Source organism: Thalia democratica, chromosome 4 (genome assembly GCF_965202585.1).
Source record: "Thalia democratica chromosome 4, ktThaDemo2.hap1.1, whole genome shotgun sequence".
Classification (NCBI taxonomy): domain Eukaryota; kingdom Metazoa; phylum Chordata; class Thaliacea; order Salpida; family Salpidae; genus Thalia; species Thalia democratica.
In genome coordinates this window covers 56,250,289-56,276,928 of record NC_139168.1, presented here as the reverse complement: position 1 = coordinate 56,276,928, position 26,640 = coordinate 56,250,289, and the positions used below count along the sequence as shown (strand labels likewise).

Below are 26,640 nucleotides of genomic sequence, written 5' to 3'. Positions count from 1 at the left end.
TTACAAAACAAGTTAAAAGACTTGAAAATAAGCAGTTATCTTTTTTTTTTGTTAAAGCAACAGAACAAAATAGGTAGAAAGTTAAGATAATTTTAAAGAATGAACTTTTCAGTTTTCAAAATTGATAGATTTAACTAACTTAAAATTTATTAAAAACATATCTAATTAGCCTAAGATTTGCAAAAGAACTCCATAAAAATATGAGCTAGCATGATACAATCAAAAAACCTTTATTAAATTCAAACTAGCCTCAGTATGTGGCAACTCTGTGTTAATTTAAGTCTATATTTTCTTTAAGGATTATATGTATCATTCAATTATGAATAAAAGTATAATTATAGTTTAATTTGAATTTTTTAAAACTTATAATTTTTACTTAAATTTTATTCATTACTACATCCATGAATCTGTTTAAAGAGAATTGTTAATATTAGTGATCTACCAAACCAAAGATTCGGACTCGGAATCGGACGAATCCGCCCTTTTTGGACTCGGATTTGGCCGAATCCTAATTTCAAAATGAGATTCGGATTCTGCCGAATCCTAAATTTCAAAATAAGACTTAGAATCGGATTCGGTAGACCACTTTAAACTTTTCGAATTTTACTTAGCTGTTTTTCAAAACTTAAATGAAATGTAAAACTATTTAGTAAGTTCACGCTTAAGTGGATAAAAATGGTTTTTTACACTTATAAAAGTCTTATCAATTTTGATTTAGAATTTTGCACACAGTATAAAAACTATGATATATTATTTTTGTTAGACTCTCAAATAAAATTAAGTACATAGTTAAAGCATTTAATCTCAGCTTTTTGGGTAGCCGCTCTTATTTATTCATCATATGTTTAGTTTTTTATGTTTGCTCGTTGTAATGAACTGCTGCATAAATTATACAAAAAAAAAATGCAACTTGAAATGCAATATGTAACATTAAAGCAGATGCTTGCATACTTTTACCTATATACTTTTTGTTAACATTTTATTATTTATTTAATTGATAATTTTTATGTATGACATATATGTTATAACTTCCAACATTTTAATATCTTATTTTAAAAACAATGTTCTAAGAAAAAAAAATCTGTTAACAATAAAATCTTAAATAGTTTGTAATTAACTGCTGCATCTACTTGCATTATTTTATATTAAACTATGAATATTAAGAGAATATTTAGATCTTGCTGCAGTCATGAGAAATAAGGCTTACATCAGTGATGAAACATTTTATCAAAATAATTTTGCCTAGTGATTTATAAAAGTTTTAAATGCAGCTTATGTTTATTGAGAAAGAAATTTTGTAATGTTTTTGTGTGGTTCTTTTGTATAATAGATATATTACCCAAACTATCTTGCCTAATTTATTTAGGGTAGTCTAGATTAGTCTTTAGTATTGATAAATAAAATTCACTGATATATTATAATAAGTAAGTATAAAAGCATTTTATATTTGTCTTGTCCAATTTAAGAAATGCAAATACCAAGCTGCCCGCAAAAGGTCCTAAGCACAAACGTACTAGAAAGTCACCCAAACTGCAGGAAAAATTTTGAAAAAAAGGTCAAGTTGACAATCTACCCACAGACAGTCAACCAGACCCAACTGAGACTTTTGATGTTGGCCCACCAACATCCATAGCTCACAAATGTTTAATAAGTTTTTATTTTTTTTGATGTTCTACTTTTTGGAGTGAAAGATTGTTACGAAAACAAAATCTTAAAATAATTGAAGTTATATTATTCTCTTTACAGGGTTGCAAAAAAACCTGGAACCCTGGAAATTGACAATTTAGTATAAAAACTGGAAAAATCTGGAATTTGAGAAATAAAAAACTGGAAAACCTGGAATTTTAAACAATTTTTACATGTTAAGTTGACTATTATTGAGTGCAAAAAATATTCTCAATTTACACAGTGTAAAGAGCTAAATATAATAAAACAAATGGTTTTTGTACTGCTTTGGCTTACTTAGTATTATATTTCAATTTATTACGGCTCCATGTTTTTTCAATTACACTTTGTTTTATAAATATCAACACTTCTAAAGTTTATGTTCTAATTCGTTTATGGTCACAATAAGAACTAACTCTTAAGTTAAACGTAAAAAGTTTTGACTTTTTTTGTGATTTGTTTTCTGCTTTAAGCATTTATTAAAGACTATAATTTATTTATTTTGCATAACAAAAGGACAACTTAATTGTTAATGTTGCTTGCATGGACATCAAAATATTGAAACTAAGTTTTGTGTATGTAGCTTAATTTTGTTTACCAGCAAGACATTCGTTTTTTGTTTGCTTTTAAAATAATTTATTCTAAAATAAAAATGTATCTATTTAACACGTTAAAAATATTGTTCAAACTTTTTTACGAAATAAGTGATAATATAATACGTAATTATCATTTATAAACTATATTGTATTTACATAACAAGCAGATTAAATCTCTCGGATTCCAATTATTAAAATATTTGGATTCTGACTAGGATTCGACCGGATCCAAATTTCAAAATTGAGATTAAGATCCGGATTCGGCCGAATCCTAATTTAAAATTCAGACTTGGATTTGGATTCGGCCGAATCCAAAATTTTTGGACTCGGTAGATCACTAGATATACTTTAATTGGTGTACTTTCAAATTCCATTTCGTTCAAACTTCACCCAATTTTTTTTTCTTTATTTATTAGTTTTTTTCTATATATTTTTTGGATTTAAAAAAGATACTTTTTATTTATTTTTCACTATCACTGTTATCCCTTACCCTCAATCGGTAAGCGGTTCTCGAATTTGACTGTGTGGATTTTGAACGTGTCCCACTTTAATTATTTTATCTTATTTAAAGTAATTTTATTGAACATAAGTTCTTAAATTTTCTTATAAGTATGAAAATTAGTTTAAAACTTTAATTATTACAGAACTAGTGATATCATTATAATTATCATGTGAATATCTTTATGGAGATAGTTATTTAGTTTGAAAAGTGTGTAATTTTAGTGAATTTACTTTTAAAAAAGGAACCTTTTTTGTTAAGCAAAATATTGTAGTTTACTCATACCAATAAAAATAAGAAAATTTTATTTTAAGTTCAATTCAATATAAACTTATCAAACTTAATAAACAGTAATATGGATCACTTCATAAGAAACAAGTACGAACACAAAAAGTTTTCTGCAAAAAGTCCTATTCCATTACGTTCTATTGAAGTGAGTATCTAATAATTTAACGAAATATAATAAGTTGTTTTAAGATTATAGCAGGGGTCGGTAGTTTTGTAAAGGGCCTTATTTTAAATTGCTGTTTGCTGGTGCATTTATTTTAAATAAGTATATTAATGATTAAAAAGTATTATTATAATTAAAAAATGTGGTAAAACAAACAATAATAAAGCATTTGTAATTACTAGTTATTAAATTAAGAGCCTTATTGTAAGTTTGTATAAAAAAAAATGTTTTGAAAATGTTCTGACTTGTATGTTTTTAGGCCAAAAGTGGCTCGCGGGTCATAGTTTGCTGACCCCGGTATACTCACAATTCTCACCCGCACAACTCCCACTCTTTTTTTTTTCGTTATTTATTTTTTACTACCACTGCCACCCCTTACCCTTGGTTGGTAAGCGGTTCTCAGATTTGATCAGGTGGGAGTTGTTCGCAGGTTGGAACTGAGCGGTTCCCGCTGACCTCTCTGGTTTATGGTGATTTCTATTAAAAACATATTGAAATACTTAAAAAAAGTTCTTATTTATTTATAAATTTGCAAATAAGTACATGTTATTATAAAAACTTTTACGTCTAAAAGTTATACTTTTACAATAATATTTTTATGTATTGTTGTGTAAAATTTTATTCAGTTAAAAAATAGTAATAATTTTTCTCTATTTGTATGTGTTGTGTTACGTTTGTTTTATCTCATTTTTTAAAAAACTAGTTGCTTCTAATGTATATCACACTTATTAGGACAAGTAAATCATAATATCAAAACGTTTTAGTTATATACACTTTTATTAATATTCTAGTTTGCACAGAGTTTTAATACCACTGGTTAACAGTGCACATATTTTCAATAGTTTGGGAACATCTTGTTTATATAATGGTTTAAGGGCATAGGGGGGGGGGGGGGGGTAAACACCTTTTTTTGGTTTTTTATCTTATTTTATATAGTTTTTACTAAGCTACAAGATGCTTTTTACAGATTTTAAAAATTCAAAATAATCTTTGAGATATAGCCAGTTAAAGTCGGAGGCAACAATAGGAACCTTATGGGAGGCGCAAACTAAAACGGCAAAAATAGACTATTTCACTAAAAATCTATCTTCTCCTACGTTTTTTGAGATAACTACCTCAAATTTTCAGGAAATGTTCCTTGCAATATTTAGAAAATTCTGTCGGAAGGAATTAAAAAAAAAATTAAATTTAAAAAAAAAATTTATAACAAAAAAACTAAAAAAAAAAAACTGTTTTTTTTGTTTATTTTTTATATAAAATTTTTATTTTTTAATTTTTTAAAAATTCTTTCCGACAGAATTTTCTAAATATTGCAAGGAACATTTCCTGAAAATTTGAGGTAGTTATCTCCAAAAACGTAGGAGAAGATAGATTTTTAGTGAAATAGTCTATTTTTGCCGTTTTAGTGAAAACGTTTTTTAATAAATATTATTAGTTTCACTTAATTTATTTTGGAAATTTTCTATTTATTTATTAAATGCCAAATAAAATAATAAAAATACTGTGCAGATTCTTTTCATGCTATTTTTTTATGTGTTTAAATTCTTAGTTAAAAGATACATTTTAGAGGTTAAAGTTATATTTTAAACATAGTTTTTTAATTCAAGTATGTACCAATAAATTATAAACTATTTTTTAAAGAGTTGTGACATACTCATGCTAATTCAGGCTAGTTAGAATTTTTTTTTTTAATTCAGGTTGACTTTGGCATGTTTGAAGTTTTTTTTACACTGAAACTTATTTACACTTTTAAATATAATTAAAAGTTTTTTTTAATAGATATTAATATCTTCTGTTATTATCATGTTATAATAATAATTAACAGATTTGTTAGTAGTACTTATTTTAAATTTTTTGACCGAAAACTACTATATTTTAATTTTCTTAAAACTAAAGCTGGTTTTATGTAACTCATGTTATTTTTGTCGCTCAGGTTGGTTTTTTTGCTTCTAAGAGTAGTAATCCTGTATTATAAGCTATGATTTAGCTTATTAAATTTTTGGATTATAATTTTTTGAACTTACATTATTTTATTGAAACTTAATAAACATTTTTGTTACTAATAGTCTTATGTTAGTTTAAAGTGTGTTGATTTCGTTTTTTTAGTAATATAAATCAAACACCGTCATGTTAATAAAATTGAAATTTAATGAATGTAGTGAAGATTTTGTTCAAATATTAAATGTTTAAGTATATTAGATTATTTTGACCTACTTCTTGTGTAGAGCTGCTAAAACAGAGTCATAAACGAAATATTGAAAATTTCTAGTTAATGTTTCAAGTAGTTTGTTCATTCTGCTAGTTTTTTTTGTGAAGCTAGTTAGCATGATAAACCTCTTCTAACTTAACACTTATGTAATATTACTTTAAAAATTACATAAGTACGTTAATAAAATTATGCACAATATTTTTTATTCTTCTAATGAGAAGGTTGTATTATTTTTTTTACTTTATATAAATGTAACTGTTATAAACTAAATTAGATTTTATTAAACTTACATCTAATCAAAATTTATTATAAAAACTATTTTCACACACATTTAAATAAATAAAAATTAGTTAGGTTCTATTACTAGTAAATTAATTTCTAGGGTATTTTAACTGGATCGAGTGATCAAACTAAGAAAAGCTCAAAAAATTTGCCAATACTTAAAAGTTCTGCTTCTGCTAATGCGATAAAAAAGTAAGTTAACTTGAAAAGCTTTAATTTTGTTACTTTAAATAATTGCTCGATTGGAGCTTGTATTATTGTTTTAAAATATTGATAATATTTTACCCTATGATAAACATACTTTAATTTTAACTTAAAACTTAATGTAGATATGCACTCAGTGGTTAGTTCTAGTTATAAACTAAATATTTAAAAACAAAGTTATGTACTACTTGTAATCAAAAGTTATACTAGCATGTTATATATTTTTAAATTTTGTTCTAGTATTGCTAATTAAAAAAAATATTATGTATCTTGTTGGTCAAGTTTTGAATTTCTGAAAGATATGTTGAAATAACCTAAGTTTCAAAAGTACTTCGTTAAAAAAACAAAAAAGTATACCTAACTAAAATACAATAAATAAAATAGTCTAAAACAGTTTTGAAAAGCTTTAGTTCATATGCAACTCCTGGACGTCATAAAAAAACATAAATTAATTTCAAAATGTAAAGACCTAAGTAGACTCAGAATATAAGTTTCGAAAATATAAACAGGGTTGCCACGGGTCAGGCTAAGTCAGTTTTTTTGAAATAATTAAAAAAAAGTTAGGCTAAGTCAGTTTTTTTTTTGGGACAAAATGTCAGAATTTGTCAGTTCTAATTTACCAAACTCCTTAATTTTCAAAGCCTTAAAATGATAAAATTAAATTAAAAAAATACCTTTATAAATTCAGACTAAAATTGCAAAATTTTCCTAGATACATGTTGAACTATTACTCTATTTGAAGAAGTAGTTGTTATATGTATTTTTTTAGTATTGATGATCTGTGGCAAGGACACTTCCATAATGAAACTTTGATATATACACGATACTCTGTTTAGCAAAATTTTAGAATCAGACTGTTTTTTTTTTAAGTAAGATATTAAAATCTTTATATTTAAGCACTTAGTTAAACATTTTATGTAACTAGATTATGTGTCTAAATGAACTAATAGAAAGTTTGTAGCTAAGAATTACTAGTCTAAATAAAAAGAAGCCTAACAAAAAGTTTTTATTTCAATGATAAAGTTGCATTTCATAAATTTTTGGTTCAAAAAAATATGTACTGAATAAGAAGTGCGTACTAAAATGCGTACTTATCAAAATATTTGTACTTAAAATACGTACTTCAAAATGTGCGTACTCAGAATGCGTGTTTAACTGGAAATGTGTACCTAAGAGGAAGGTAAAAGTCAGGCAAAAGCGGTCAAAATCTTGAAAAGTCAGGCTAAATTTACACAATTTTATGTGGCAACCCTGTATAATAGTTGTATAAAAATTTAACATAATTATTCAAAACTTCAGCACATAGTCAGTCAATTATGACTTTATAAAAAAAAGTTTTTTTTAATTATTTTGATTGAGTGATTGCAAATTTAGATATTGTTTGCACTTCGGAGTCAACTTTGAATAAACATAAATTAAAGCTATTCTTAAGAAATATTCGAAGTATTATTTTGATAGTTTAATACAATTTAGAAAATACTTAATAGTGTATAATGATGAAACACGAGCTTTTAAATATTTTTTAGAAAGAATTGAGAAGCTGAAGACGCTCTTTTTATTTATAAAGTTTTACGTTGTCTCTTTAAATCTCAATATCTCTGATATTTTCAACAATTTTTTTTCGTATTAACAGGCCAATCTCCAAGAAACCTTCACCACTGGTAGAAAAAAAGAATGTTAATGCTATTTTACCAACTGTAAAAAGCGTCGCACCCGTTTCAGCTGACACTGATTTGCTCGGATTAGGTAAAAGTCATCACTAATGTACCTTTTTCAAACAAAATGTATAACCTTTTGATGAAGATTTTGTTAATTTCTAAATATATTAACTTCAATTAAAAAAAAAAAAATTTGTAGTTAGAGTCTTTTAAAATTTTAGATCTAAATTTTTACCTGTAAATACTTTTTGTTTTTTAACCTTTATACTTAATGGAATTAAAACAAGTTGTTTTTGTTAATTTTAATTTTTTGAATTTTTTTTTTATAATTCAAACTAAGTATTTTTTTCAGATTTGATATACAAAGCTTAATACTATACAAATAAACGTGTAATACTGTAACTATACTATTCATTAAAAGTTTAGGTCAGGGTTTTCCAAAGCAATTTTCGGGTGATTTTATTGGGGGGAAAATTTAAAATTTATGGCAGCCATTTTATTTTTACTTTTAAGCTTGCTTTTCAATATTTTACCCTGAGGTAAGAATTAAACAAAAAAAAGTTAGTTTTTCATTTTGCTCAGAAAATAAAGAAATTAAAATATTTCTTAATATGGTTTCCAAAAGTGCTTGATATCAGCAATATGGACATAAACTAGTAAGGTGGCAAAAAGTAAATAGATAATTAATAATTAAGGGGCGATATCTAATAAATGCTGCGATAGTTTTTTAAATTTCTGCCAAAGGGGAAATAATGCATATTATTTTTAGAAACCCTTGTTTAGTGTCAAAAAATTATATTTAATATTTACGATTAGTTTTTAATGTGATTTAAAGAAAAATTTTTTTAATATTTAGAAGCATCCCCAATAGTTAGTTCAAAAGTACTGCAACAACCAATCGCTGGTACTTCATCTAAGGCTAAATCTGATTTAGATGATCTTATGTTTGATTCCTTCCAATCAGCTGAACCAGCAGTTGAGTTAAAACAAGTTAGCTGAATAGTATTTTTTATTATTATCAATAAAATTGATTTGTCCAATAAAAAATTATTAAAATTTTTATTAAACTTAAAGATTTATATAAACTTTTAAATGTACAGAATAATAAATAGAATTCCATTGTTGGAAAATATTTATTGAATTTAAATATTATTTACAACTTAAAATAACCAAATTTTCAATTTTGATATTAATAAATATATATAGTTAAAGATTTTCAAATCGTATCTTCAATTCTCTTTCAAACAAAATATTAAATGAAAAACTGTTTTGAAGAATGTAATTTTTCCAATGATTAAGATGTAATAATCAAGTTTATAAATAAACGAGCTATTAAAACACTATTTAATAACGAAAATAATTATATAGAGCTATTTTTCAATTTGCAGATAATTGTGTGTTTAACTTCTTTTTTTTCTTCCCCGATAAGCATCGATTCTAAACTGTAAAGCTCACCTCGAGCACACCTCTTAAGAAATTTAAAATTATCATCGTTTTTGAAATCTTAAAAAGCAATTTCCGAAGTAGATAGTTGTAGAATACGAACATATATTGATTTCAGAAAAAAAATCGAAAACGAATAAGAACTGCTTTTGAAAAACACAATGTAAAAATATAATACCTGCAAATACTACCAAAAATTAGTCTATATATTTCAATATTTAAAGCAAGTCTTCAGAAATATTTGGTGCAAATATCATATACAAGTGTGTTTGCCCTGAGACCAGAGCTAATCTTACATTGAAGAGACACCGCATAAAATGTTTCGAAGAGTTGTCGATCACAAAGGAAAAAACAAACGTAGTGCTATTTTCGATCACTTGCATCAATGTATACAGTGTCAAAACTCAAACATCGAAAATAATTTCAAAGTAATTAAGAGGTGTGCTTGAGTCGAACACTAGTTAAGAATCGACGCTAATCGAAAAAAAACGAAGTTAAATACACAAGTATCTTTTAATGGAAATTTAAGATCTATTAACTCATTTTCGTTATCATTTTTAGTTTGAATATCTTCTTTTTTAATAACCTAGCATAATACCGTCATAATCAGTTTAAAAATTAAGAAATATACATTTTTTATATTGTTTTATATTTAACAGGGTTCGTGCGCGTCAGGCTAAATCAGTTTTTTTTTTAAAAGTTGAAAAGCGTCAGGCTAAATCAGTTTTTTTATTTAAAAATTTTTTCTTCCCAGTTTTTTTCAGTTCAAATACTTCAGTTCAAAAAAATTAAGATGTGAATTTATTTCTAAATAATGATTTAGTTATTAAAGACAAAATCAGTCAGTATTTGTAAAAATAAATGCTTAAAACCTTTTGTTGAATCTCTAAGAAAGTTTTAAGAATCTTCATTATTTTTTTGACTAAAAAATACAGTTTATACATTACAGTTTAGTTCAACAACTTAGCTGTTTGTTGAATTTTTATACTCGTGTAAGCGTTTCATTTTAGATTTTAATGAAATACGACAATGCACATTGTTTTATAATAAATCTTTTGGTTATAATGTTTTTTTTTAGTGCTTATCAAATTGAACAATTGTATTAAGTAATATATAATAAATTTTTACACTATTAATAGATTAAATATAACACTTATTTTTAAACTGAATTTGTTTTGTTAAGGGCATAGGGGGGGTTAATCACCTTTTTCACAATTTAGTCTTATTTTATTGAGTTGTAACTAAGCTATGAGTTGCTTTTTGCATATTTTTAATGCTCAAAATATTTTTGAGATAAAGCTGGTTGTATTCGGAGACTACAATAGTACTAATTAAGACCCCCAATATCTAAAATGACTTCTAAAGAGGATTTTCCCTACTTTGAAAAAATGTCAGGCTAAATAGGTCCCAGTCAGGTTTTTTCAAAAAGAATTTAATTAGTAAAAATATTATAAGATCGTTTATTTTATCTACTAAAAAATTACTGTAACTCTTGGAAAAAATTATTCTTAAACAAGAATATAAGCATTTATATATTTCAATTCTAATCTGGAAAACCTTGAATTTTACAAAAATAACTTAAAAACCTGGAATTTTTTACAATTTTTACATGTAAAATCATGAAAGTTTGTTTAGATGTGAAAAATATATCATCTACAATAGTTTTTTTTTTGGTATAATTTAGAATTTTATTTATTATAAAGCATTAGAGTAGCATTACAGTATATTCTCAATGTTTTTATACTATTTATTACAAATTTTTTAATTGTATTTAATTTTGTACTAAAAGAGAAAAAAAGTTGTACTATCAAAAACCTGGAATAATTTCAGAAGTTTTTGAAAAAAAATTCAAAAAACCTTTCGCAACCATGACTAAACTAAAAAAAAATCTGTTACGAAAAATGGCTGTAAGGATGTTTCACGGGTATTTTTCACATTACATGAACTTGAAAACGTATGAAAAACTTTGCTGTTTTTTAGTTAAGTTATAAAGTTTTGAGTAAGTTTTCTGATTTCTTTGTAATAAATGTTATGAATAAAACTGTGTCAAAATTACAGCTTTACAAATATACGCTTACTGAAATGTACTTAGTTATTTTACATTTAATACTTTTTCAATTTTATACAACTAATCAAAAATATTTTCAATGTAACTTTCCATGTGCAATCAGAATATAAGTATATAAAACAAGCTTTTTTTTCACACTTGAAATAATTGTGGCTGGCACATTTGTAAACATGATTGGAAATATATGGTTTTACAAAAAACATTAGATTTTTTAAGCATATCAAGTAGAGTTTTTTATTGTAGCTTAATAGACAATATAAGACTAAGTTTTTGTTTGTTTGTAAATCAGTTTTAGACAACAAAAATGACAACAAAATGATAAATTTACGGAATAAACCTACCTTTTGAATTTTGTGCGTAAAAAAGTTTTTTTCATGAAACATAAAGTTTTAAATAAAGAATTCTATAAATTTGATTATTTTATTTTTAAAAGGGATATTTAAAGTAAAGTTTTTGTGGATGTTGTCAACATTTTTATACTAATTACTTATGAAAAATAATAATAAATTAAAATTAACCATTATATAGGTTAAAGAACTATAAACTTATTACTTCAAGCAACTTTTCAGAGTAAAGAAACTAGCAATGACAAAAAAGTTATGAGTAAAGATTCTATTTTGCAACTTTTCAATGACAAACCAAATCCTCAACCTTTCTCTAACACAAGTGGTGAGTTTTAAAATTTTCGTTTAAAAAAATTTACATGAAGACTGTTTTTGCTCTTAACTCTAAGTTACTCTTATTATAAAAATTTGAATTTGTAGTCATAATAAATGTTTAAAGAATAAAAATCTCGACATGTTATTTTTGAAAAAATTAGTACATATTAGTATTACTTTAACCTCAAATAAGTTGTTTTAAGTACTCTAAAGTTAATTAAAACAAAGGACAAAACTATTTTATCGATGTTTGGTGATGATAAAGATACTATTGAATCTTAAATATTGACATAATATAACAGAAGTTAAACTAGCTATTTTTTTTAAATTTTAAAATTTTGTTTTTATTTAGTTCTAACTTTTACGAATAATCACTGTAACACACAGAATTTTTATTTTAAAATTTTATTGAAAGCTATCGTTCATTTAAACATAAGAAAAGTTACACTGCGAAAACCATTAGTACAAAGTTGATAATTTTTCAATAAAGTAATAATAAACAGCAGCCTTGGATGTAGTTTTTGTGAACTTAGTTAAATTAATTAATTTTTAATGTTATAAAGATAATACATGTAAGGTATGGTTAAATATTTCATAATTTATCGACAAATTATAAAAAAAATACAGAATAGAAAAAAAAAGCACGCGAAAGCTTATTTAGCAAGGTACTGCATTGGAATTATATTGATATTTTTTTGCACAGGAGTAAATTTTTATTATTTTTGATTATCTACTACAGTAACCCGTACAATACGTTTTGTTGAAAGTAATCAATGTCTTATTTAATCCTTTAACCTATAACTTTATTAAACCTCTTTTTCTATGGACATAAACAAAAAGTATGTTTTGTAAGCTGAATTATTTTTTGATGTAATAAATTTGAAAAGTACATTGCGTCTCAATTTTGCTTTGCGGGCTGCAGTTTGCCTACCCCTGCTATAGGTAATATACACAAGTAATAAACTCTACAAAACACAATAGACGAAGCTATTTATGCTAATTGTATAATAATAACAAATTAAACAGTATTATTTCTTTATTATTATAACGAAACATGTGTTAGTGTAATAAAGAAAGAATACTGTTTAATTTGTTGTTATTATTACATATTTCAGTGAACTTGTTTCGCTCGGATCTTTGTTAATAAACGCTTAAATTTATATTTTTGAATAGTTATACTAATTGTATAATTAATTTAAACACAAATGTAGTCATGATTGTAATTTATTAATTTTTGTCAGTGTTGAGTGTAATATTACATACAAAATTAAATTAGTACAAAAAAAATTTAATTACGCTTAAAGTCAGTGAATAAGACTTTTTCCAATACTGGTCCCTTTGAAGAAGTCATTTTTAGAAATGCTATCAAAATTAGTTGACATGTATGCTAAATTTAGATTCTAAAATGTCCATGTTAAACCACAAGCAGTAAAGTAAAAACAAAAACTAAAAGATGAAGAAAGCAAACATAATTGTTGAAGAAAAAATTTATATAACCATTTTGGGAAAGTATCTAACAAAAAACGTTATTTACAGAGCTTCAGTTAAACATAAATGTTAAAAATATTTGTTCAACAGGAATGAATTTCAAGATCAAAATGAAAAAAATCATTCTTTTAATAATAAAAAAGGTAAAAAAACGTCAAAGATAAGTTCTGGTATCAACAATGCAATTTTCTATGAAAGTGATATTAGTAGTAAATTAAAATAAGAAACCCTTCATAAAGTAAAACAAAGTAAGTCAGGAAAGATCAATGTTTATCAATATAAATTAACCTTGATGAACAATATCCTAAATTTAAATGTTTATTGTTGGTTATAAAATTGTGATTATAATTACTTTTCCTATAATTATAAATAGTCATGTCCATTGTGTTTTTAGAGTTAATTATTTTTGAACATTGCCTAGTGCATAAAACACTGTATTTTATAAAACTTAAGTGATAAACTATACTTTTTTGTCTAATAACTCCTATTACCTTAAACACTTTTTTTTTTTGAAGTTTGATTACTAAGCTACGAAATGCTTTTTATGGTTTTAAAAATCAAAATAATTTTGAGATATAGCCGGTCAAAGTCGGAGGCAACAATAGGATCCTTATGGGAGGACAAAACTGTTTTTTTTTTTGTTTATTTTTATATAAAATTTTTATTTTTAAAAATTTTGTTCTGAAAGAGTTTTCTAAATATAGCAAGGAACACTTCCTGAAAATTTGAGGTAGTTATCTCAAAAACAAAGGAGGAGATAGATTTTTAGTGATTTCTAGTTATTTGCCGTTTTAGTTTGTCCTCCCATAAGGATCCTATTGTTGCCTCCGACTTTGCCGGCTATATCTCAAAAATTATTTTGAGTTTTTAATATCTGTAAAAAGCATTTTGTAGTTTAGTAAAAACTATACAAAATAAGGTCAAATTTCTAAAAAAGGTGGTTTACCCCCCCCCTATGCCCTTAATAAACTACGTTTAGATTTTAATTAAACTTTTTCTAATTTCTACAGCAACTGTTGACCTGTTTATGCTAGATGGTTTACTTCTCAATATTCAGGAAGCTTTATAAAAAAATATTTATATAAACTTTAGAATAAATCTATAAAAAAAAGATTTATTATGATTTTTATTTTTTAATACATATACTTTTTGTTTCTATATTAAAATTTACCTTTGCTATTTTTAGTTAACTAGATCTGGATCCTACCAAAACCAGATTTAAAATTATTTTCTAAAACTAAAATTTTAAACTAAGATCGGGAAGACTATCTTGTATCTAGAAAAATAATGTTTGTTAAGAAATTGAAATAAAGCACTCCTAGCCTTAAATTATCTTAGTTAATATTCAAGCTGTAGTTTTTTTGTATAAAAACAATTTTTTTTTTACCTGTGTTTTATTTAACCGTGCATATTACTTCGTTAAACATCAAAATTAATTAAGTTGTTGTTTTAAAATACAGCTTAACAGGTTAAATAATATTTCAGTTTTCTGAAAATATACATTTAATTCCCACTTCTTTATCAACTTCACATGAAACAAAAAAACATCGGCGAAAATCTGCAGAAAGGAAGTCCGGACCCTTTTGTTAAATTTCAACTTCACATGACATTGATTTTTAAGTTCTATACTTTCGCAGACTATTTAACTTATGTTTAACAATACTTATTTAAATTTTTTATGCTAACATTAATACTGCTTGATTTCCATCAAAGTTTGTTTAGCTTACAGTAGTTGTTGAATCTTAATTAAAAAATAGACTGGTCAAACAAATGGAAAGCGTAAAGAAAATAAAGTTGTAAAATCACTATAAACTTGACTACAGTAATAGTTGTATAAATATTTCAAATCAACATAACATAAATGAACAGTTTTATACTAAAAGTCTTTGTTCGTTTGTGAGTTTTAGAGAAAGTTGTAAGATTTCAAAAGTCTTTAAAAAAGTTGCTTCTAAATGTACCTTAAATTTTAATTATGTTCTTATTTAAAGGTTTTAACATCATGCAACAGCATCAAATGAATTCTAATAATTATCCGCTAAATCAATCCTACAATCCGTATTCAAATCAAGGGCAAACTATAACTAATCCATTTACAGGTTTAGTTTTTAACATTGATTATTCTACAAGATTTCATTCAAGACTTATTTTTAATGGAAAATAGTCACTTTTATTAGATATAAAATGTTAGCTTAATCATCACGGTTATGCAGGTTAACTCTAAGTTTAATTTAAATTATATTTTCTTTTAAATTACAATAACTACAAGCTTGACAGTTTACCGTCACTTTAGGTGGGGCTTGGGATTATGGAAACAATAATATGATTAACCAGCAAAGGATGCCAGCACAGGTTTGAATTAGTTACATTTAAATTTGTTTAGAGTATAAAACTGCTGTTAATTCTTTTATTATTAGTTTAAGTTTTCAGATGTCTTTGTCTTATTGAAATGAAACATTTAGAAATTTTCAAGATGAGGAAAAACTAAAACTTTTGTATATTTTATATGTCTGTGATGGCTCTGTAGCTAAATATATACTATTTACTAGTCGTTAAGTTAAGATTATTACTGCCTAAATAACTTTGGTTTCATAAGTAATGTTGTAGATGGTTAATAATACTATCCAAAATCAGCAAATTAATGTGCAAATGAAGAATATGAACATTCAAAGATTTCCTCAGCATCCAGGACTTGTTGAAAAGCACCCTCCAAATCCTTTTTGTTAGTTTTATACTTTTTATTAACTTAATAACTTTCAGTGCTTGAACAAAAAAGTTTTGTAAACTAAATAATTTACTAATTTAAATCGTAATGCTATATTCGTTATTCGAATTTTTCAAATTTTTTTTAACTTTTAAACATAAAGTGTTTACAGTTAGTTTTGCATGTATTTTTACAAAAGTTATAAGTAAAATCGGAACTAAATATATTTGTAACATTAAAAAATAGATAAACTTAGAAATAGTAAAGATTTATTAAAAACGAAAAATTTTGACTTATATAGACTGAATTTATCTCTTGAAAAAAAACTTTGACAGCAAATATTTTTTTTACTTCAAAGGTTAAATTGAGTTTTTATTTGCTTTGATTGTATAGTTTTGATATTTCAAATAAATATTTTACAAAACAATGTTTTGCTCTGTTGGGCTCATCAGTTATAAATAAATTCTTTAAAATTCAAACAAAGACTTATGTATTCATAAAGGATCAACTTGAATTTACAAGCTGTTTTTTAAAATGAAAGCTAAAAAAGACTTGTGAAAAGCTTGAAACTACTTTGGGTAAGACTTTAAAATAAGTTTGTTATTAAATTATACAAAAGGGTTGAATATTACATAAAACAAAGTATATTTAGAGTTATTTAATATTTAAAATCAGATCAGTTAAGCCGATAGAAATTTGCTCAATTTAAATTTTTTAAAGAGCTTCAGATAAACGATTTACCAGCGATTTAAGTTTATTGGGATACAACAGTTTCACAGTGGTAACACTACCAGTTGATGATTACATATGGCTGTATTTATACTAAAAATTAAAAAAATAATTAGGCATGATAATTATTTTTAATTAAAGTTAATTAGGTCTTATAAAAAGATAAGTGAAAGAAGTTAGTAAGTGACGTGATCAAAGTTTCATGATAGAAACTTAATGTTTTAAAACTTTAACGGAAAATACATTTAAAAAAACAACACAAACTATTGGTACAAAAACATTAAAATAAGCACATCAAACATTACAAATTATATAGAGCTTTTTGTTTATGCATGCTTTTGTGGCTACAAGAAGATTTTTGATTACTTAATTGATTCAAATTAAAACTCATAATTAAGTAATAACTTATTTAATTACTTGATGCTTTAATCTACTTCATATAAATCAAGCAGATATTTGAGAAATATATATATATAATAAAATGAACCACAAAACACTATAATAAAAAATCTGCTTAACAATACAAGTTAATTTCACAAATAACTTTAAAAAGAATTAAATCTTTAAAAGATATCAAGTTTAAGTGAAGGTTATTTTAGAACATTAATAAACGTGAAACTATAATATATTTAAATACAACCCAAATACTTGAAATATGTTTATATTGTTTAAATAAAAACTCTTTACACTTCAAAAATAAAAGTACATTAACAAATTTACATGCAGTGTTTACTATATAGGTCTAATTCTCAGTCTCTATATCTCATCACGACAACTCTATCAATGGTACTTTCATTTACAATAACAGTAAACTGAGTTTAAAAAGAGTCGTCTAAAATGTTATGCTTGACTGCACTTTGCTGCATTTAAGCTTCTATATATGGTTAATTTTATTGGTAGTATTTTGTATACTGACTCCACATACTCGACATTCAAAACAAAGAATTGTAAGTAAACATCATATTCATTACATTTTTTCCAGTTTTTTAACAAGTATTATGCTTGATGGCTAAAGGTGTTCATAAGTTCGTTTCTACTGTTGATACAGTTCCTTTTTTTCTCTAGAATGGTTAGGGCCTCTGTTATGCATAGCTTACATGTGTCTTTGTTTTGTCTGGTTTTTCAAATTCGCTTGATTATTTTCAATAGAATATAATTATTAAAAATTTAAATTATATTTTTTTAATTTAAGTTTAAAATTATTTTAAAATTAAATATAAATTACAACTTCTGTTTTTAAAGTAGATCATAGAAACTTAATCAAGCAAACGGGTTGCTTACGGGTTAATAGAGGGGAAGATACGGGTTTAAGAGTGGAAAAGAATATATAGATCTGCGCACCCCGTTCATTTCTAAAGAATTATTATATGTTATAAAGAGCAAATGAGATATTAAATAATATCAATTTACAGTTAAAGATAAAAGCGGTTAATTTAAGTTAAACTAAAACAAGTGAAGATTAAAATGAAATAAAGTCTTCAGCCGACAATAGCTAGACTAAAACTATAAGTAATAACAAGTAAATTAAACTCAAACCAACGATAGATAATTAATAAGCATAACTGCTTTTAACAATTATTATTTTAGAATTAAGGCAGCGAACCGCCTACATTTCACCTATAAACTTTATGACATTTACTTTAAATTGGTACACTCACAACGCACTGCAACTGCCCAACTGCAAGTCGATTTTTGTTTTATATATACAGCTATTAAATTATCACTGACAATAACTATATAATAAGAAAATAGGACACATAATTTATTAAACCAGATAAATTTCGAGAATTTCTCTACAGTATAATGCAGTAAGCTGCCGCTTGCGAATGCATTTATGACGAAGCGCAAAAGTGCGTTCTCAACCGGCAGTGAGTACCCAAGAAATCCTGGTCCTTATTTACTTACAGAATATCCAAAAAGTACTAAAACGAACAAGGTCTGTAATTTCGTAAAGGGTCTTTTGGTGTTCGTTATAGCAGCTCTGCAACTCTGCTACATGCATAACAATTATTTTTTAGAGATTTAAAACAACTTAAACACTATTACCACACATCAAGATATTGATGAATTCGTTGGCATTGATATTGGAAGCAATCAATCGGTCCAAGAAGAAATATTAAAAAAAGCAAATCGGTTTTCTGAAGAACAGCAAGGAGTAATTGATTAAGGGAATATTTCATCAGATGAGGATGAGTCATAGTCAAAGTTTACAAGCTTCAAATATTCTTGTTAATGTTTACACAAAGTCTGTCATGGAACGAGAGCTGTCTTTAGTATAAATACAAGTATCTGTTGGTAAAAACAACTATGAAAAGCTACATTTAGCTTTTATAAAGTTTAAAAAATATCCTGAAAACAACTTTCATAGAACAAAAGTGTCTCCTAGACCCCAACTACAAGCTACACTAACATACATGTTTTGAAAAGCATCTATTTCTAAATTAGTGTCAATGGCATTTTTCATTATTTTCGATTTTCTAAACTTTAACATGCCTTTTTAAAATATTTTTTATTCCAGTCTTATGGAGTATTCAATTATCAACTGCACTGTTATTATTACAATAAATTAGTAAACTGTAACATATTGGCTTTAAATATAGAATTTGATAAATAACTTGTGAGTTCAAATTTTTCTTCAGAATCGGATAGTTTTGTTATACTAAAAATTTTTAAGATAAAATATTTTTTTAAATAAAGTTTTTGTGTTACACTTTCAAGTAATCCTTTTTAAATATTTGCTTACATAAAACAGGTTTTCTTAATAAAAAAAACAAAACAAAAAAAAAACTTGTGTAATAGTACTTTTTGTAAACTTTTTCCCATTATACCTTATTTGATTTGATAACTGATGCTTTTACGCGTCAAAACAACTGTCAGCAATATTTAAATAGGAAATTTATTATTAAAGTAAACACTTATATTTGCACATAAGTTGCATAGAGAACTGGGGTAATTGTCAGTCAAAAAACACTTAATATGTATGTATTATTGATAAAACACAACATTTTTTATGATATAATAATTTCCTATTCTGTTATTAATAAACAATGAACTTTACCGCAAGATCAACAACCACAGCATCCGAAACAATCCTACGACCGGTTTCGTCCTTATTAGGACTCATCAGGCAGGAATAGTCGCGAGAAACCGCTATTGTGATCTTAAACAAGCGGGCTTAAATACGAAGTACTGAAGCGACCGTTTGTGGGCAAAGTTGAAAAAATGACACAGCTAAATCATTCACAGCCCAACGTCTCAGACGTTGTCAGCTTGTTGTGAGATTATAGTCTGCGCTCGTTTGATCAGTTTTAGCCAGTATTTATTTCGGCCATCATCAACGAAGTTGAGATGTATTATGCAATCGATAATAAACAATGAACTTTACCGCAAGATCAACAACAACAGCATCCGAGACAATCCTACGACCGGTTTCGTCTTTATTAGGACTCATCAGGCAGGAATAGTCGCGAGAAACCGCTATTGGGTGTATATTGCGCTATTATAAATTTTTTGACTAAAAATACAGTTTATACATTACAGTTTAGTTCAACAACTTAGCTGTTTGTTGAATTTTTATACTCGTGTAAGCGTTTCATTTTAAATTTTAATAAAATACGACAATGCACGTTCTTTTATAATTAATCTTTTGGTTATAATGTTTTTTTTTAGTGCTTAATCAAATTGAACAATTGTGTTAAGGCCATAGGGGGGGGTCCACTTTGTTTTTTACAACTTGATCTTATTTTGTAGAATTTAGTTTGAGCTATCAGACAATTTTAACCGCTTAAAAAAACTCAAAGTAATTTTTGAGATATAAGGGATCAAAGAAAGGGCGTTCAATACGTTCCTTATGGAAGGCGAAAACTAAAAATGCGAAAAAAGACTATTTCACTAAAAATCTATCTCCTCCTTCATTTTTTGAGTAATCTTTCTCAAATTTTCACAGAATGTGTATCATTAAACTTTAAAGAGATCTATTGTAAGAATTTTTTAAATTTTGAGTAAAAAAAAAATTATTGTCAAAAAACTACCCTTTTTTTTAGTTTTTTGTGGATAAAATTTTTATTTTTCAAAATTTCAAAAATTCCAACAGTACAATTCTTCAAAATATTAAAAGGAACATTTCCTGAAAATTTGAAGTCTCTAGGTCAAAAAATGAAGGAGGAGATAGGTTTTTAGTGAATTTTAAAATTTCCGAGAAAATTGACCCCAAAAAATTTGCGGTCCATACGTTTATATTGGAAAATTTTTACAAAAAGTTAAATATCTCAAAAGTTAAATGATATTTTTGAATTCTATAAAAACTGGCTTATAGTTTGTACTTTAAGCTTTCATATAAAAGCCAAAGTTTATTTTAGTAAAAAAAAATGTTGGACCCCCCTATGGCCTTAAGTAATATATAATAAGTTTTTACACTATTAATAGATTAAATATAACACTTATTTTTAAATTTATCACTGAATTTGTTATGTTAAGGGCATAGGGGTGGTTAATCACCTTTTTCACAATTTAGTCTTATTTTATTGAGTTGTAACTAAGCTATGAGTTGCTTTTTGCATATTTTTAATGCTCAAAATATTTTTGAGATAAAGCTGGTTGTATTCGGAGACTACAATAGTACTAATTAAGACCCCCAATACCTAAAATGACTTCTAAAGAGGATTTTCCCTACTTTGAAAAAATGTCAGGCTAAATAGGTCCCAGTCAGGCTAAATGAAAAAAAATTCGCGCACGAACCCTGTGTTAAACAGAATAGATCATCAGTCAGTTTATTTAATAAATAGTAAAATATGTTATTTATATATTTATGCCTATTTTGTAATTTATTACAAAGTGTAAAACTCAAAAAAAAAAAACAGTTCACTTTATAATAAATTATTTAAAATTCATTTAAGTTGACTCAGTGAAAACTGATTTTCTCTAATTCTATATAACATATATAAACAACTAATTCTTAATTTTGCTTACAGTTGATTGAACGCTTAATGGTGTCTTTTTAAACTTATAAGTTTTTCTTCTATTTAAAGTGACGAAGAAGGTTTTATGAAGCTCACTCTGTGTTTTTTATATATCAATAAATCTCGTGTAAAAGTGTTTTTTTTTTTAGTTGGGATGCAGAATAATCAAATTAGGGCTTCTGCCAACCAATCTTTTGTATACCAGCAGAACAATGCTTCTATGTGGAATAGTCAAAACCCAAGTCAGAATGGAAATACTTTTAGTGGTCATTTGTGGAAATAGGGTAATGGTTGAAAGTAGAACAAGTGCTTTGAAACTTCAAATAGAATCGTTTGAAGTGGAGTATTTAATCGTAAATAGATAAAACGAATTGTATTCTTAATAAAGTATTGTATGTCAAAAATAAATTGAAAAATATATGTTATTCTCAAATTAGTTCTTATAAAAAAATATTTATACAGAAGACAAATTTATTTGAAATTTAAAACATTCAACATATCGTATACAAATTTTTACAATTTTCAACAGTCTTAGACAATATTTATATACATATTTTTAACTTTTTATCTTTACAGGAAAGTTCTGTGTTATGAATAAAATAAATATTAAGTATTATATAATTTAAGCTCAACTATACATTATTTAAAAAAATCGTATCATAGCTTAAAATAAAAGTACAATTTTTTTTAAACTTAAGTTTGTAATAAGTTTTTGTTTTGCACTTGCTTAAATTGACCAATACTTTTATTACTTCCGTGTAATTTTTTTTTTGTTTTATAAACAGTTGTGAATTATTATGTTTCTTAAAATAATTTTTTTTTGTTTAACTTTTAATTAGCTCAAGCTATTTCCAATATTTTATTTACATTTAATTTTTAATCAACTGTTTTCTGCTTTCAAATAATTAAAAAAAAAACGAAGTTATTCTTTTAGATATTTACTTAATTCAAGCTTTATAAATCAAATTTTATAGTTATATTTTTCTTATCGCGTAAATGAGTCTTTTTGTTTATAATTGCCACATATTTGCTTGGTTATTGTTCTCAAGTTTGTATGTTATATATTGTTGAACTTGAACTTAGCTTTTCACATTTATGTACTATCTGAGGATAATTTATTTTACTTGAGTAAAAGAATGTTTTTTTTAAAGGTAACTTCTAATAATTATCAACCAATTTCTTATGTATTCATCAAAACAGTTGTTAGTCCCTTTATACTAGGGGTGGGCAATGTCTGACTCACGGGCTAATCCGGCCCGCAACGTATTTCTTATCTTGTAAAACAAGAAATATAATTTTTTTGGTAAAATTAAGCTTTTGAAATGTGCTAAAAATTTAGTTTACAGTATATACTAGCGTTTATTTATTGTTTTATTAAAATTATGTTTTTAAAGTTTTTATAGCATAAAATGTTTTGTCATATGGCTCGCAAAGACTTTTTTTAAAGTCCAGCTCGCCAGTTAAAAATGTTACTTACCTCTTACTTAACACTAATAAATATAATAGCATTTCATAAAAACTATAATATACAAAGTTTCCTAACAAAAAGAAACAATTAAATTGTATAGTTATATTTATCGTTTATACCATAATGAGAAGGAGCTTCTTTATTATAATAAATAAAGTACTTACGAGATTGTTTTACTCAGAGTTTGTTATAAGACAATTCTTTCCATTAGGGATATTCAGTTTGAATAATATTTTATTTATATCTATTTATGAAAAAAATTGTCTTATAGAATCTGAATAAGTATATCTTCAAAATTGTGTTTACATTATTTGATAACTATAAGTGTTCAATTATAGTCAAAATTAATTCTAACATAACTACAGCATACTATCTGAACTTTTTTTGATTAACTAAGTTGTATTTTCTATACTTATTTGTTTTTCAGAATACTTTAGTGCTCAAAACTTAGTATAACTAATTGCACTGTAATATAAATTTGGGGGGACGGGTCTGTTTTGCACGACTAACAGTCATTTTTGTACGATTGACTTATTAAACCATTGCTACAATCGTTTCCAACCGCTCTCCAAGCTGACATCAGAAACCGCTTATCAATAAACTGAAACTAAGTTTAAACCAACGCCAGGCAAAGTGATTCATAAGAACATTTAAAGTATGACATCTTTTATACAGTTATTTTTTGACTACGTTTTATAAGCGTATATAAATAATTGTTATTAAATAATTATAATATGTACATCTTAATCAGGGTTTCCTAAACTTATATTATAAGCCTCTCTAAAGAAGTTAAAAAGCTGTGCTCCCCTCTGACAAGGTTATTCAAAAATGCACCCAACAATTTTTTGTCGCTCTTCACCATCAGCTCCTCAATATCTAGTGTCAGTTTTAAATTATGGCCCTTTACTACTCTTGTAATAAATGCAATTTGTTAATGGTTGTACTGTTAAATTATATTTAAAATTTCTTTTGTTTAATGCATTTTGGTATAAGCCTTTGGTGTTATTGAAAACTTCTTCATTTTTAAATAATTTGCATAATCTTTTTCATTCATATCTGGTATATTGTTACGTATGTTTTAGGATGGTTGGAATTGTTGTTGATGTAGTTAGTTTTGGAATTAGGTTTACGGTTGGGACAGTAGGTGTTTAGGGATAGGTCCATTGACAAAATAAGATCAAAACTAACCCAATGGTTAAATTCTGAAGAAGTTATCAAGTGGTTCAATAACTTTAATGATAAACCTATAAATGCTTCATCAATTTTGATATAAAAATTTTACCCTTCAATAAAAAAAAGAACATCTAACCAAAGCTATTAAATTTGCAAAAAATACACAACAAACAAGAAAAAGACACCCTTATGCACACTTGCCAAACCATTATATGTTATGGGTAGGTGTCAGAAAAGCACAGCGTCACTTTAGCACGGGTCCACACTTTAGCACAGAATGACATTTTAGCACAGAGTTACTTTATAGCGCAGCTTCACTTAAGTACATTCGGTACTTTTATGCAATTAATTTGAATAGTAATTAAGAATATATTTGTTAAAATGTTTAAAACTTAAATTTACTTATTAAGCATCCTTTGATTAAGAATTTTAGGAACTTAAAACTGTGAAATTAAAGGGAAGTATATCTACCAAAGTTATTTTTATTTAAATTATAGTTAAGCAAGGAGTAAATTTAAGACAAAGCTTGGAAGCCTTTTAAAATTAATTAAGATTTAAAATTATAAAAATCAATCGTAGGCAGTAATAAGTGTTAACATCTTTAGTAGGCTAAATTTTTTGAAAAGTACTATATTTAAAATCAAAAAAAGTACTAGAAAACAAAAATTTAGTAAATAACTGGTAATTGAACAGTTAAATGCTTTAAAAAATTAAATTTCTTAAAATTATGATATTTTGTTATATACAATAAAATATTATTGCTTGGTTGGATTAAATACTTTATTAATGTAAAACACGAATTAGTTTAAACTTTATATAAAGAACGAACAAAAAAGAAGTTTATAAAACTTTAAACTTAATCAATACTCAAATTATACTGTATTCCGCGTAGGAATTCCAGTATGTTATCATTTTCATTAAAGTTTGAAACAAGATAAAACACCCGTTCGTCCGCTTGCCGGAACCTTATTCTTTTAGGATCTGGTTTCATCCCTGCCTAAAGGTGCTCGACACCCAAATCTCGAGAATTTTGGGTGATTTTCAATACATCAACGATACTCCGAAGATTAGGGTTGCTACCGTTGAGTACAGAGTACAATGCTCGGTGAGTTGCTTCCGCGATATTATTTGTCCTATCACTTCTTGCAAGGACTCGTTGGTACTGATTCCACAAAGTGATAGGAAATAAAGGCAGACCTCTAGCACCTATAAGTTTAATGTTTTTTTACATTCTTTTAGAAATTAATGAAATCTGTTATTTATCTACATATCATTATATGAATTAATGATTTAAATTTTAAGTACAATTAGATTATTAATAAATATCTTTACTATACTTTAATTTAAACGTACTAAAAAATAGTTTTAGGCAATAAGTTAAAGTGTACAAAACATTAGTACAAAAATTAATTAAGATGTTCTTAACCTTCAACATAATAGTAGCGGAACCATTCCAAGACTGTGACTAGTTCTTCAGAAACATTTGCAATAAGAGCCTCTAGTCCATCGATTACTTTCTCTGTTGGTAGAAATGCCAATGACAGAATCATTTTTGCATCTTTAGCAAAGTTAGAATCTGTTTGAAACCTAAAAAATGCATAAACTAGTTATAAGTATATGTAAAATAAGTAAACGGCATAAATATTCCTTTAATGACAGCAAATAACATTTAAAACTACTCTTTTGAAGTACATATAATAAATAAAATAATTCTTATTTTTTTAATGAAAATAGTAAATCTTATAACACATACATTCGTATTAAAATTTGCGACACACGTAGATGTAGAAGTATAGGAACTTAACATCTTTTTGTATTGCGATATTCAAACATATCTGAATTTTAATGTTTTTAGTTATCGGTGTTTTAAAAACAAAGGCAATTTATTTATCAGTAACTATTAATATTTATATTTACTTACTAAAATGATTTTAAGCTAATTTAAATGGAATAAAAAACCTTGAGCTTATTTATGTGGCTAGGTTTATACAAATAGTTTTTTGTTGAAAACACAATACTAAAAGTTTTGATAATGCCTTCGTTTTAATGTTTTGGTAAATAAGTTAATAAAATTTGTTAATCTGTTTTAATATTATTATAAAAAGATAAGATAGGTTTTTAGTTAAAACTTTAACTTTTAAACATATTTAAAACTTTGTAACTTTTATTCTACATTTTGCATAGTTTGTTTTTATAATTTTAATGTATTTACGCTTAAAAAATATTGTTAGTCCATACTAAATTGTCACTCCGTGCTAAAGTGACGACGTGCTAATATGTCACTCCGTGATAAAATGTCATTCTGTGCTAAAGTGACGCCGTGCTAAAGTGTCACTCCGTGCTAAAGTGTCACTCCATGCTAAAGTGTCACCCCGTGCTAAAGTGTCAC

General features: G+C 25.9%; 1 protein-coding gene across 2 annotated transcripts in view; it reads left to right on the top strand.

Annotated features, from left to right (window-relative positions):
* The window catches only part of LOC145834426 (stromal membrane-associated protein 2-like), a 37,747-nt gene extending 15,384 nt beyond the window's left edge, over positions 1-22,363 (top strand). Inside the window, exons 4-12 of one of the 2 annotated variants that reach the window (XM_082941851.1) lie at positions 3,112-3,193; positions 5,803-5,894; positions 7,540-7,652; positions 8,421-8,554; positions 11,645-11,744; positions 15,211-15,318; positions 15,513-15,571; positions 15,854-15,941; positions 21,760-22,363. In XM_082941851.1, the coding sequence (XP_082797977.1) occupies positions 3,112-3,193; positions 5,803-5,894; positions 7,540-7,652; positions 8,421-8,554; positions 11,645-11,744; positions 15,211-15,318; positions 15,513-15,571; positions 15,854-15,941; positions 21,760-21,893 (910 nt within the window). In that variant the 3' untranslated portion in view covers positions 21,894-22,363. Of the gene's footprint in view, positions 1-3,111; positions 3,194-5,802; positions 5,895-7,539; positions 7,653-8,420; positions 8,555-11,644; positions 11,745-15,210; positions 15,319-15,512; positions 15,572-15,826; positions 15,942-21,759 lie in introns of both variants that reach the window. The other variant, XM_082941850.1, reaches the window with a different exon arrangement.
* Positions 22,364-26,640: the final 4,277 nt, after the last annotated feature.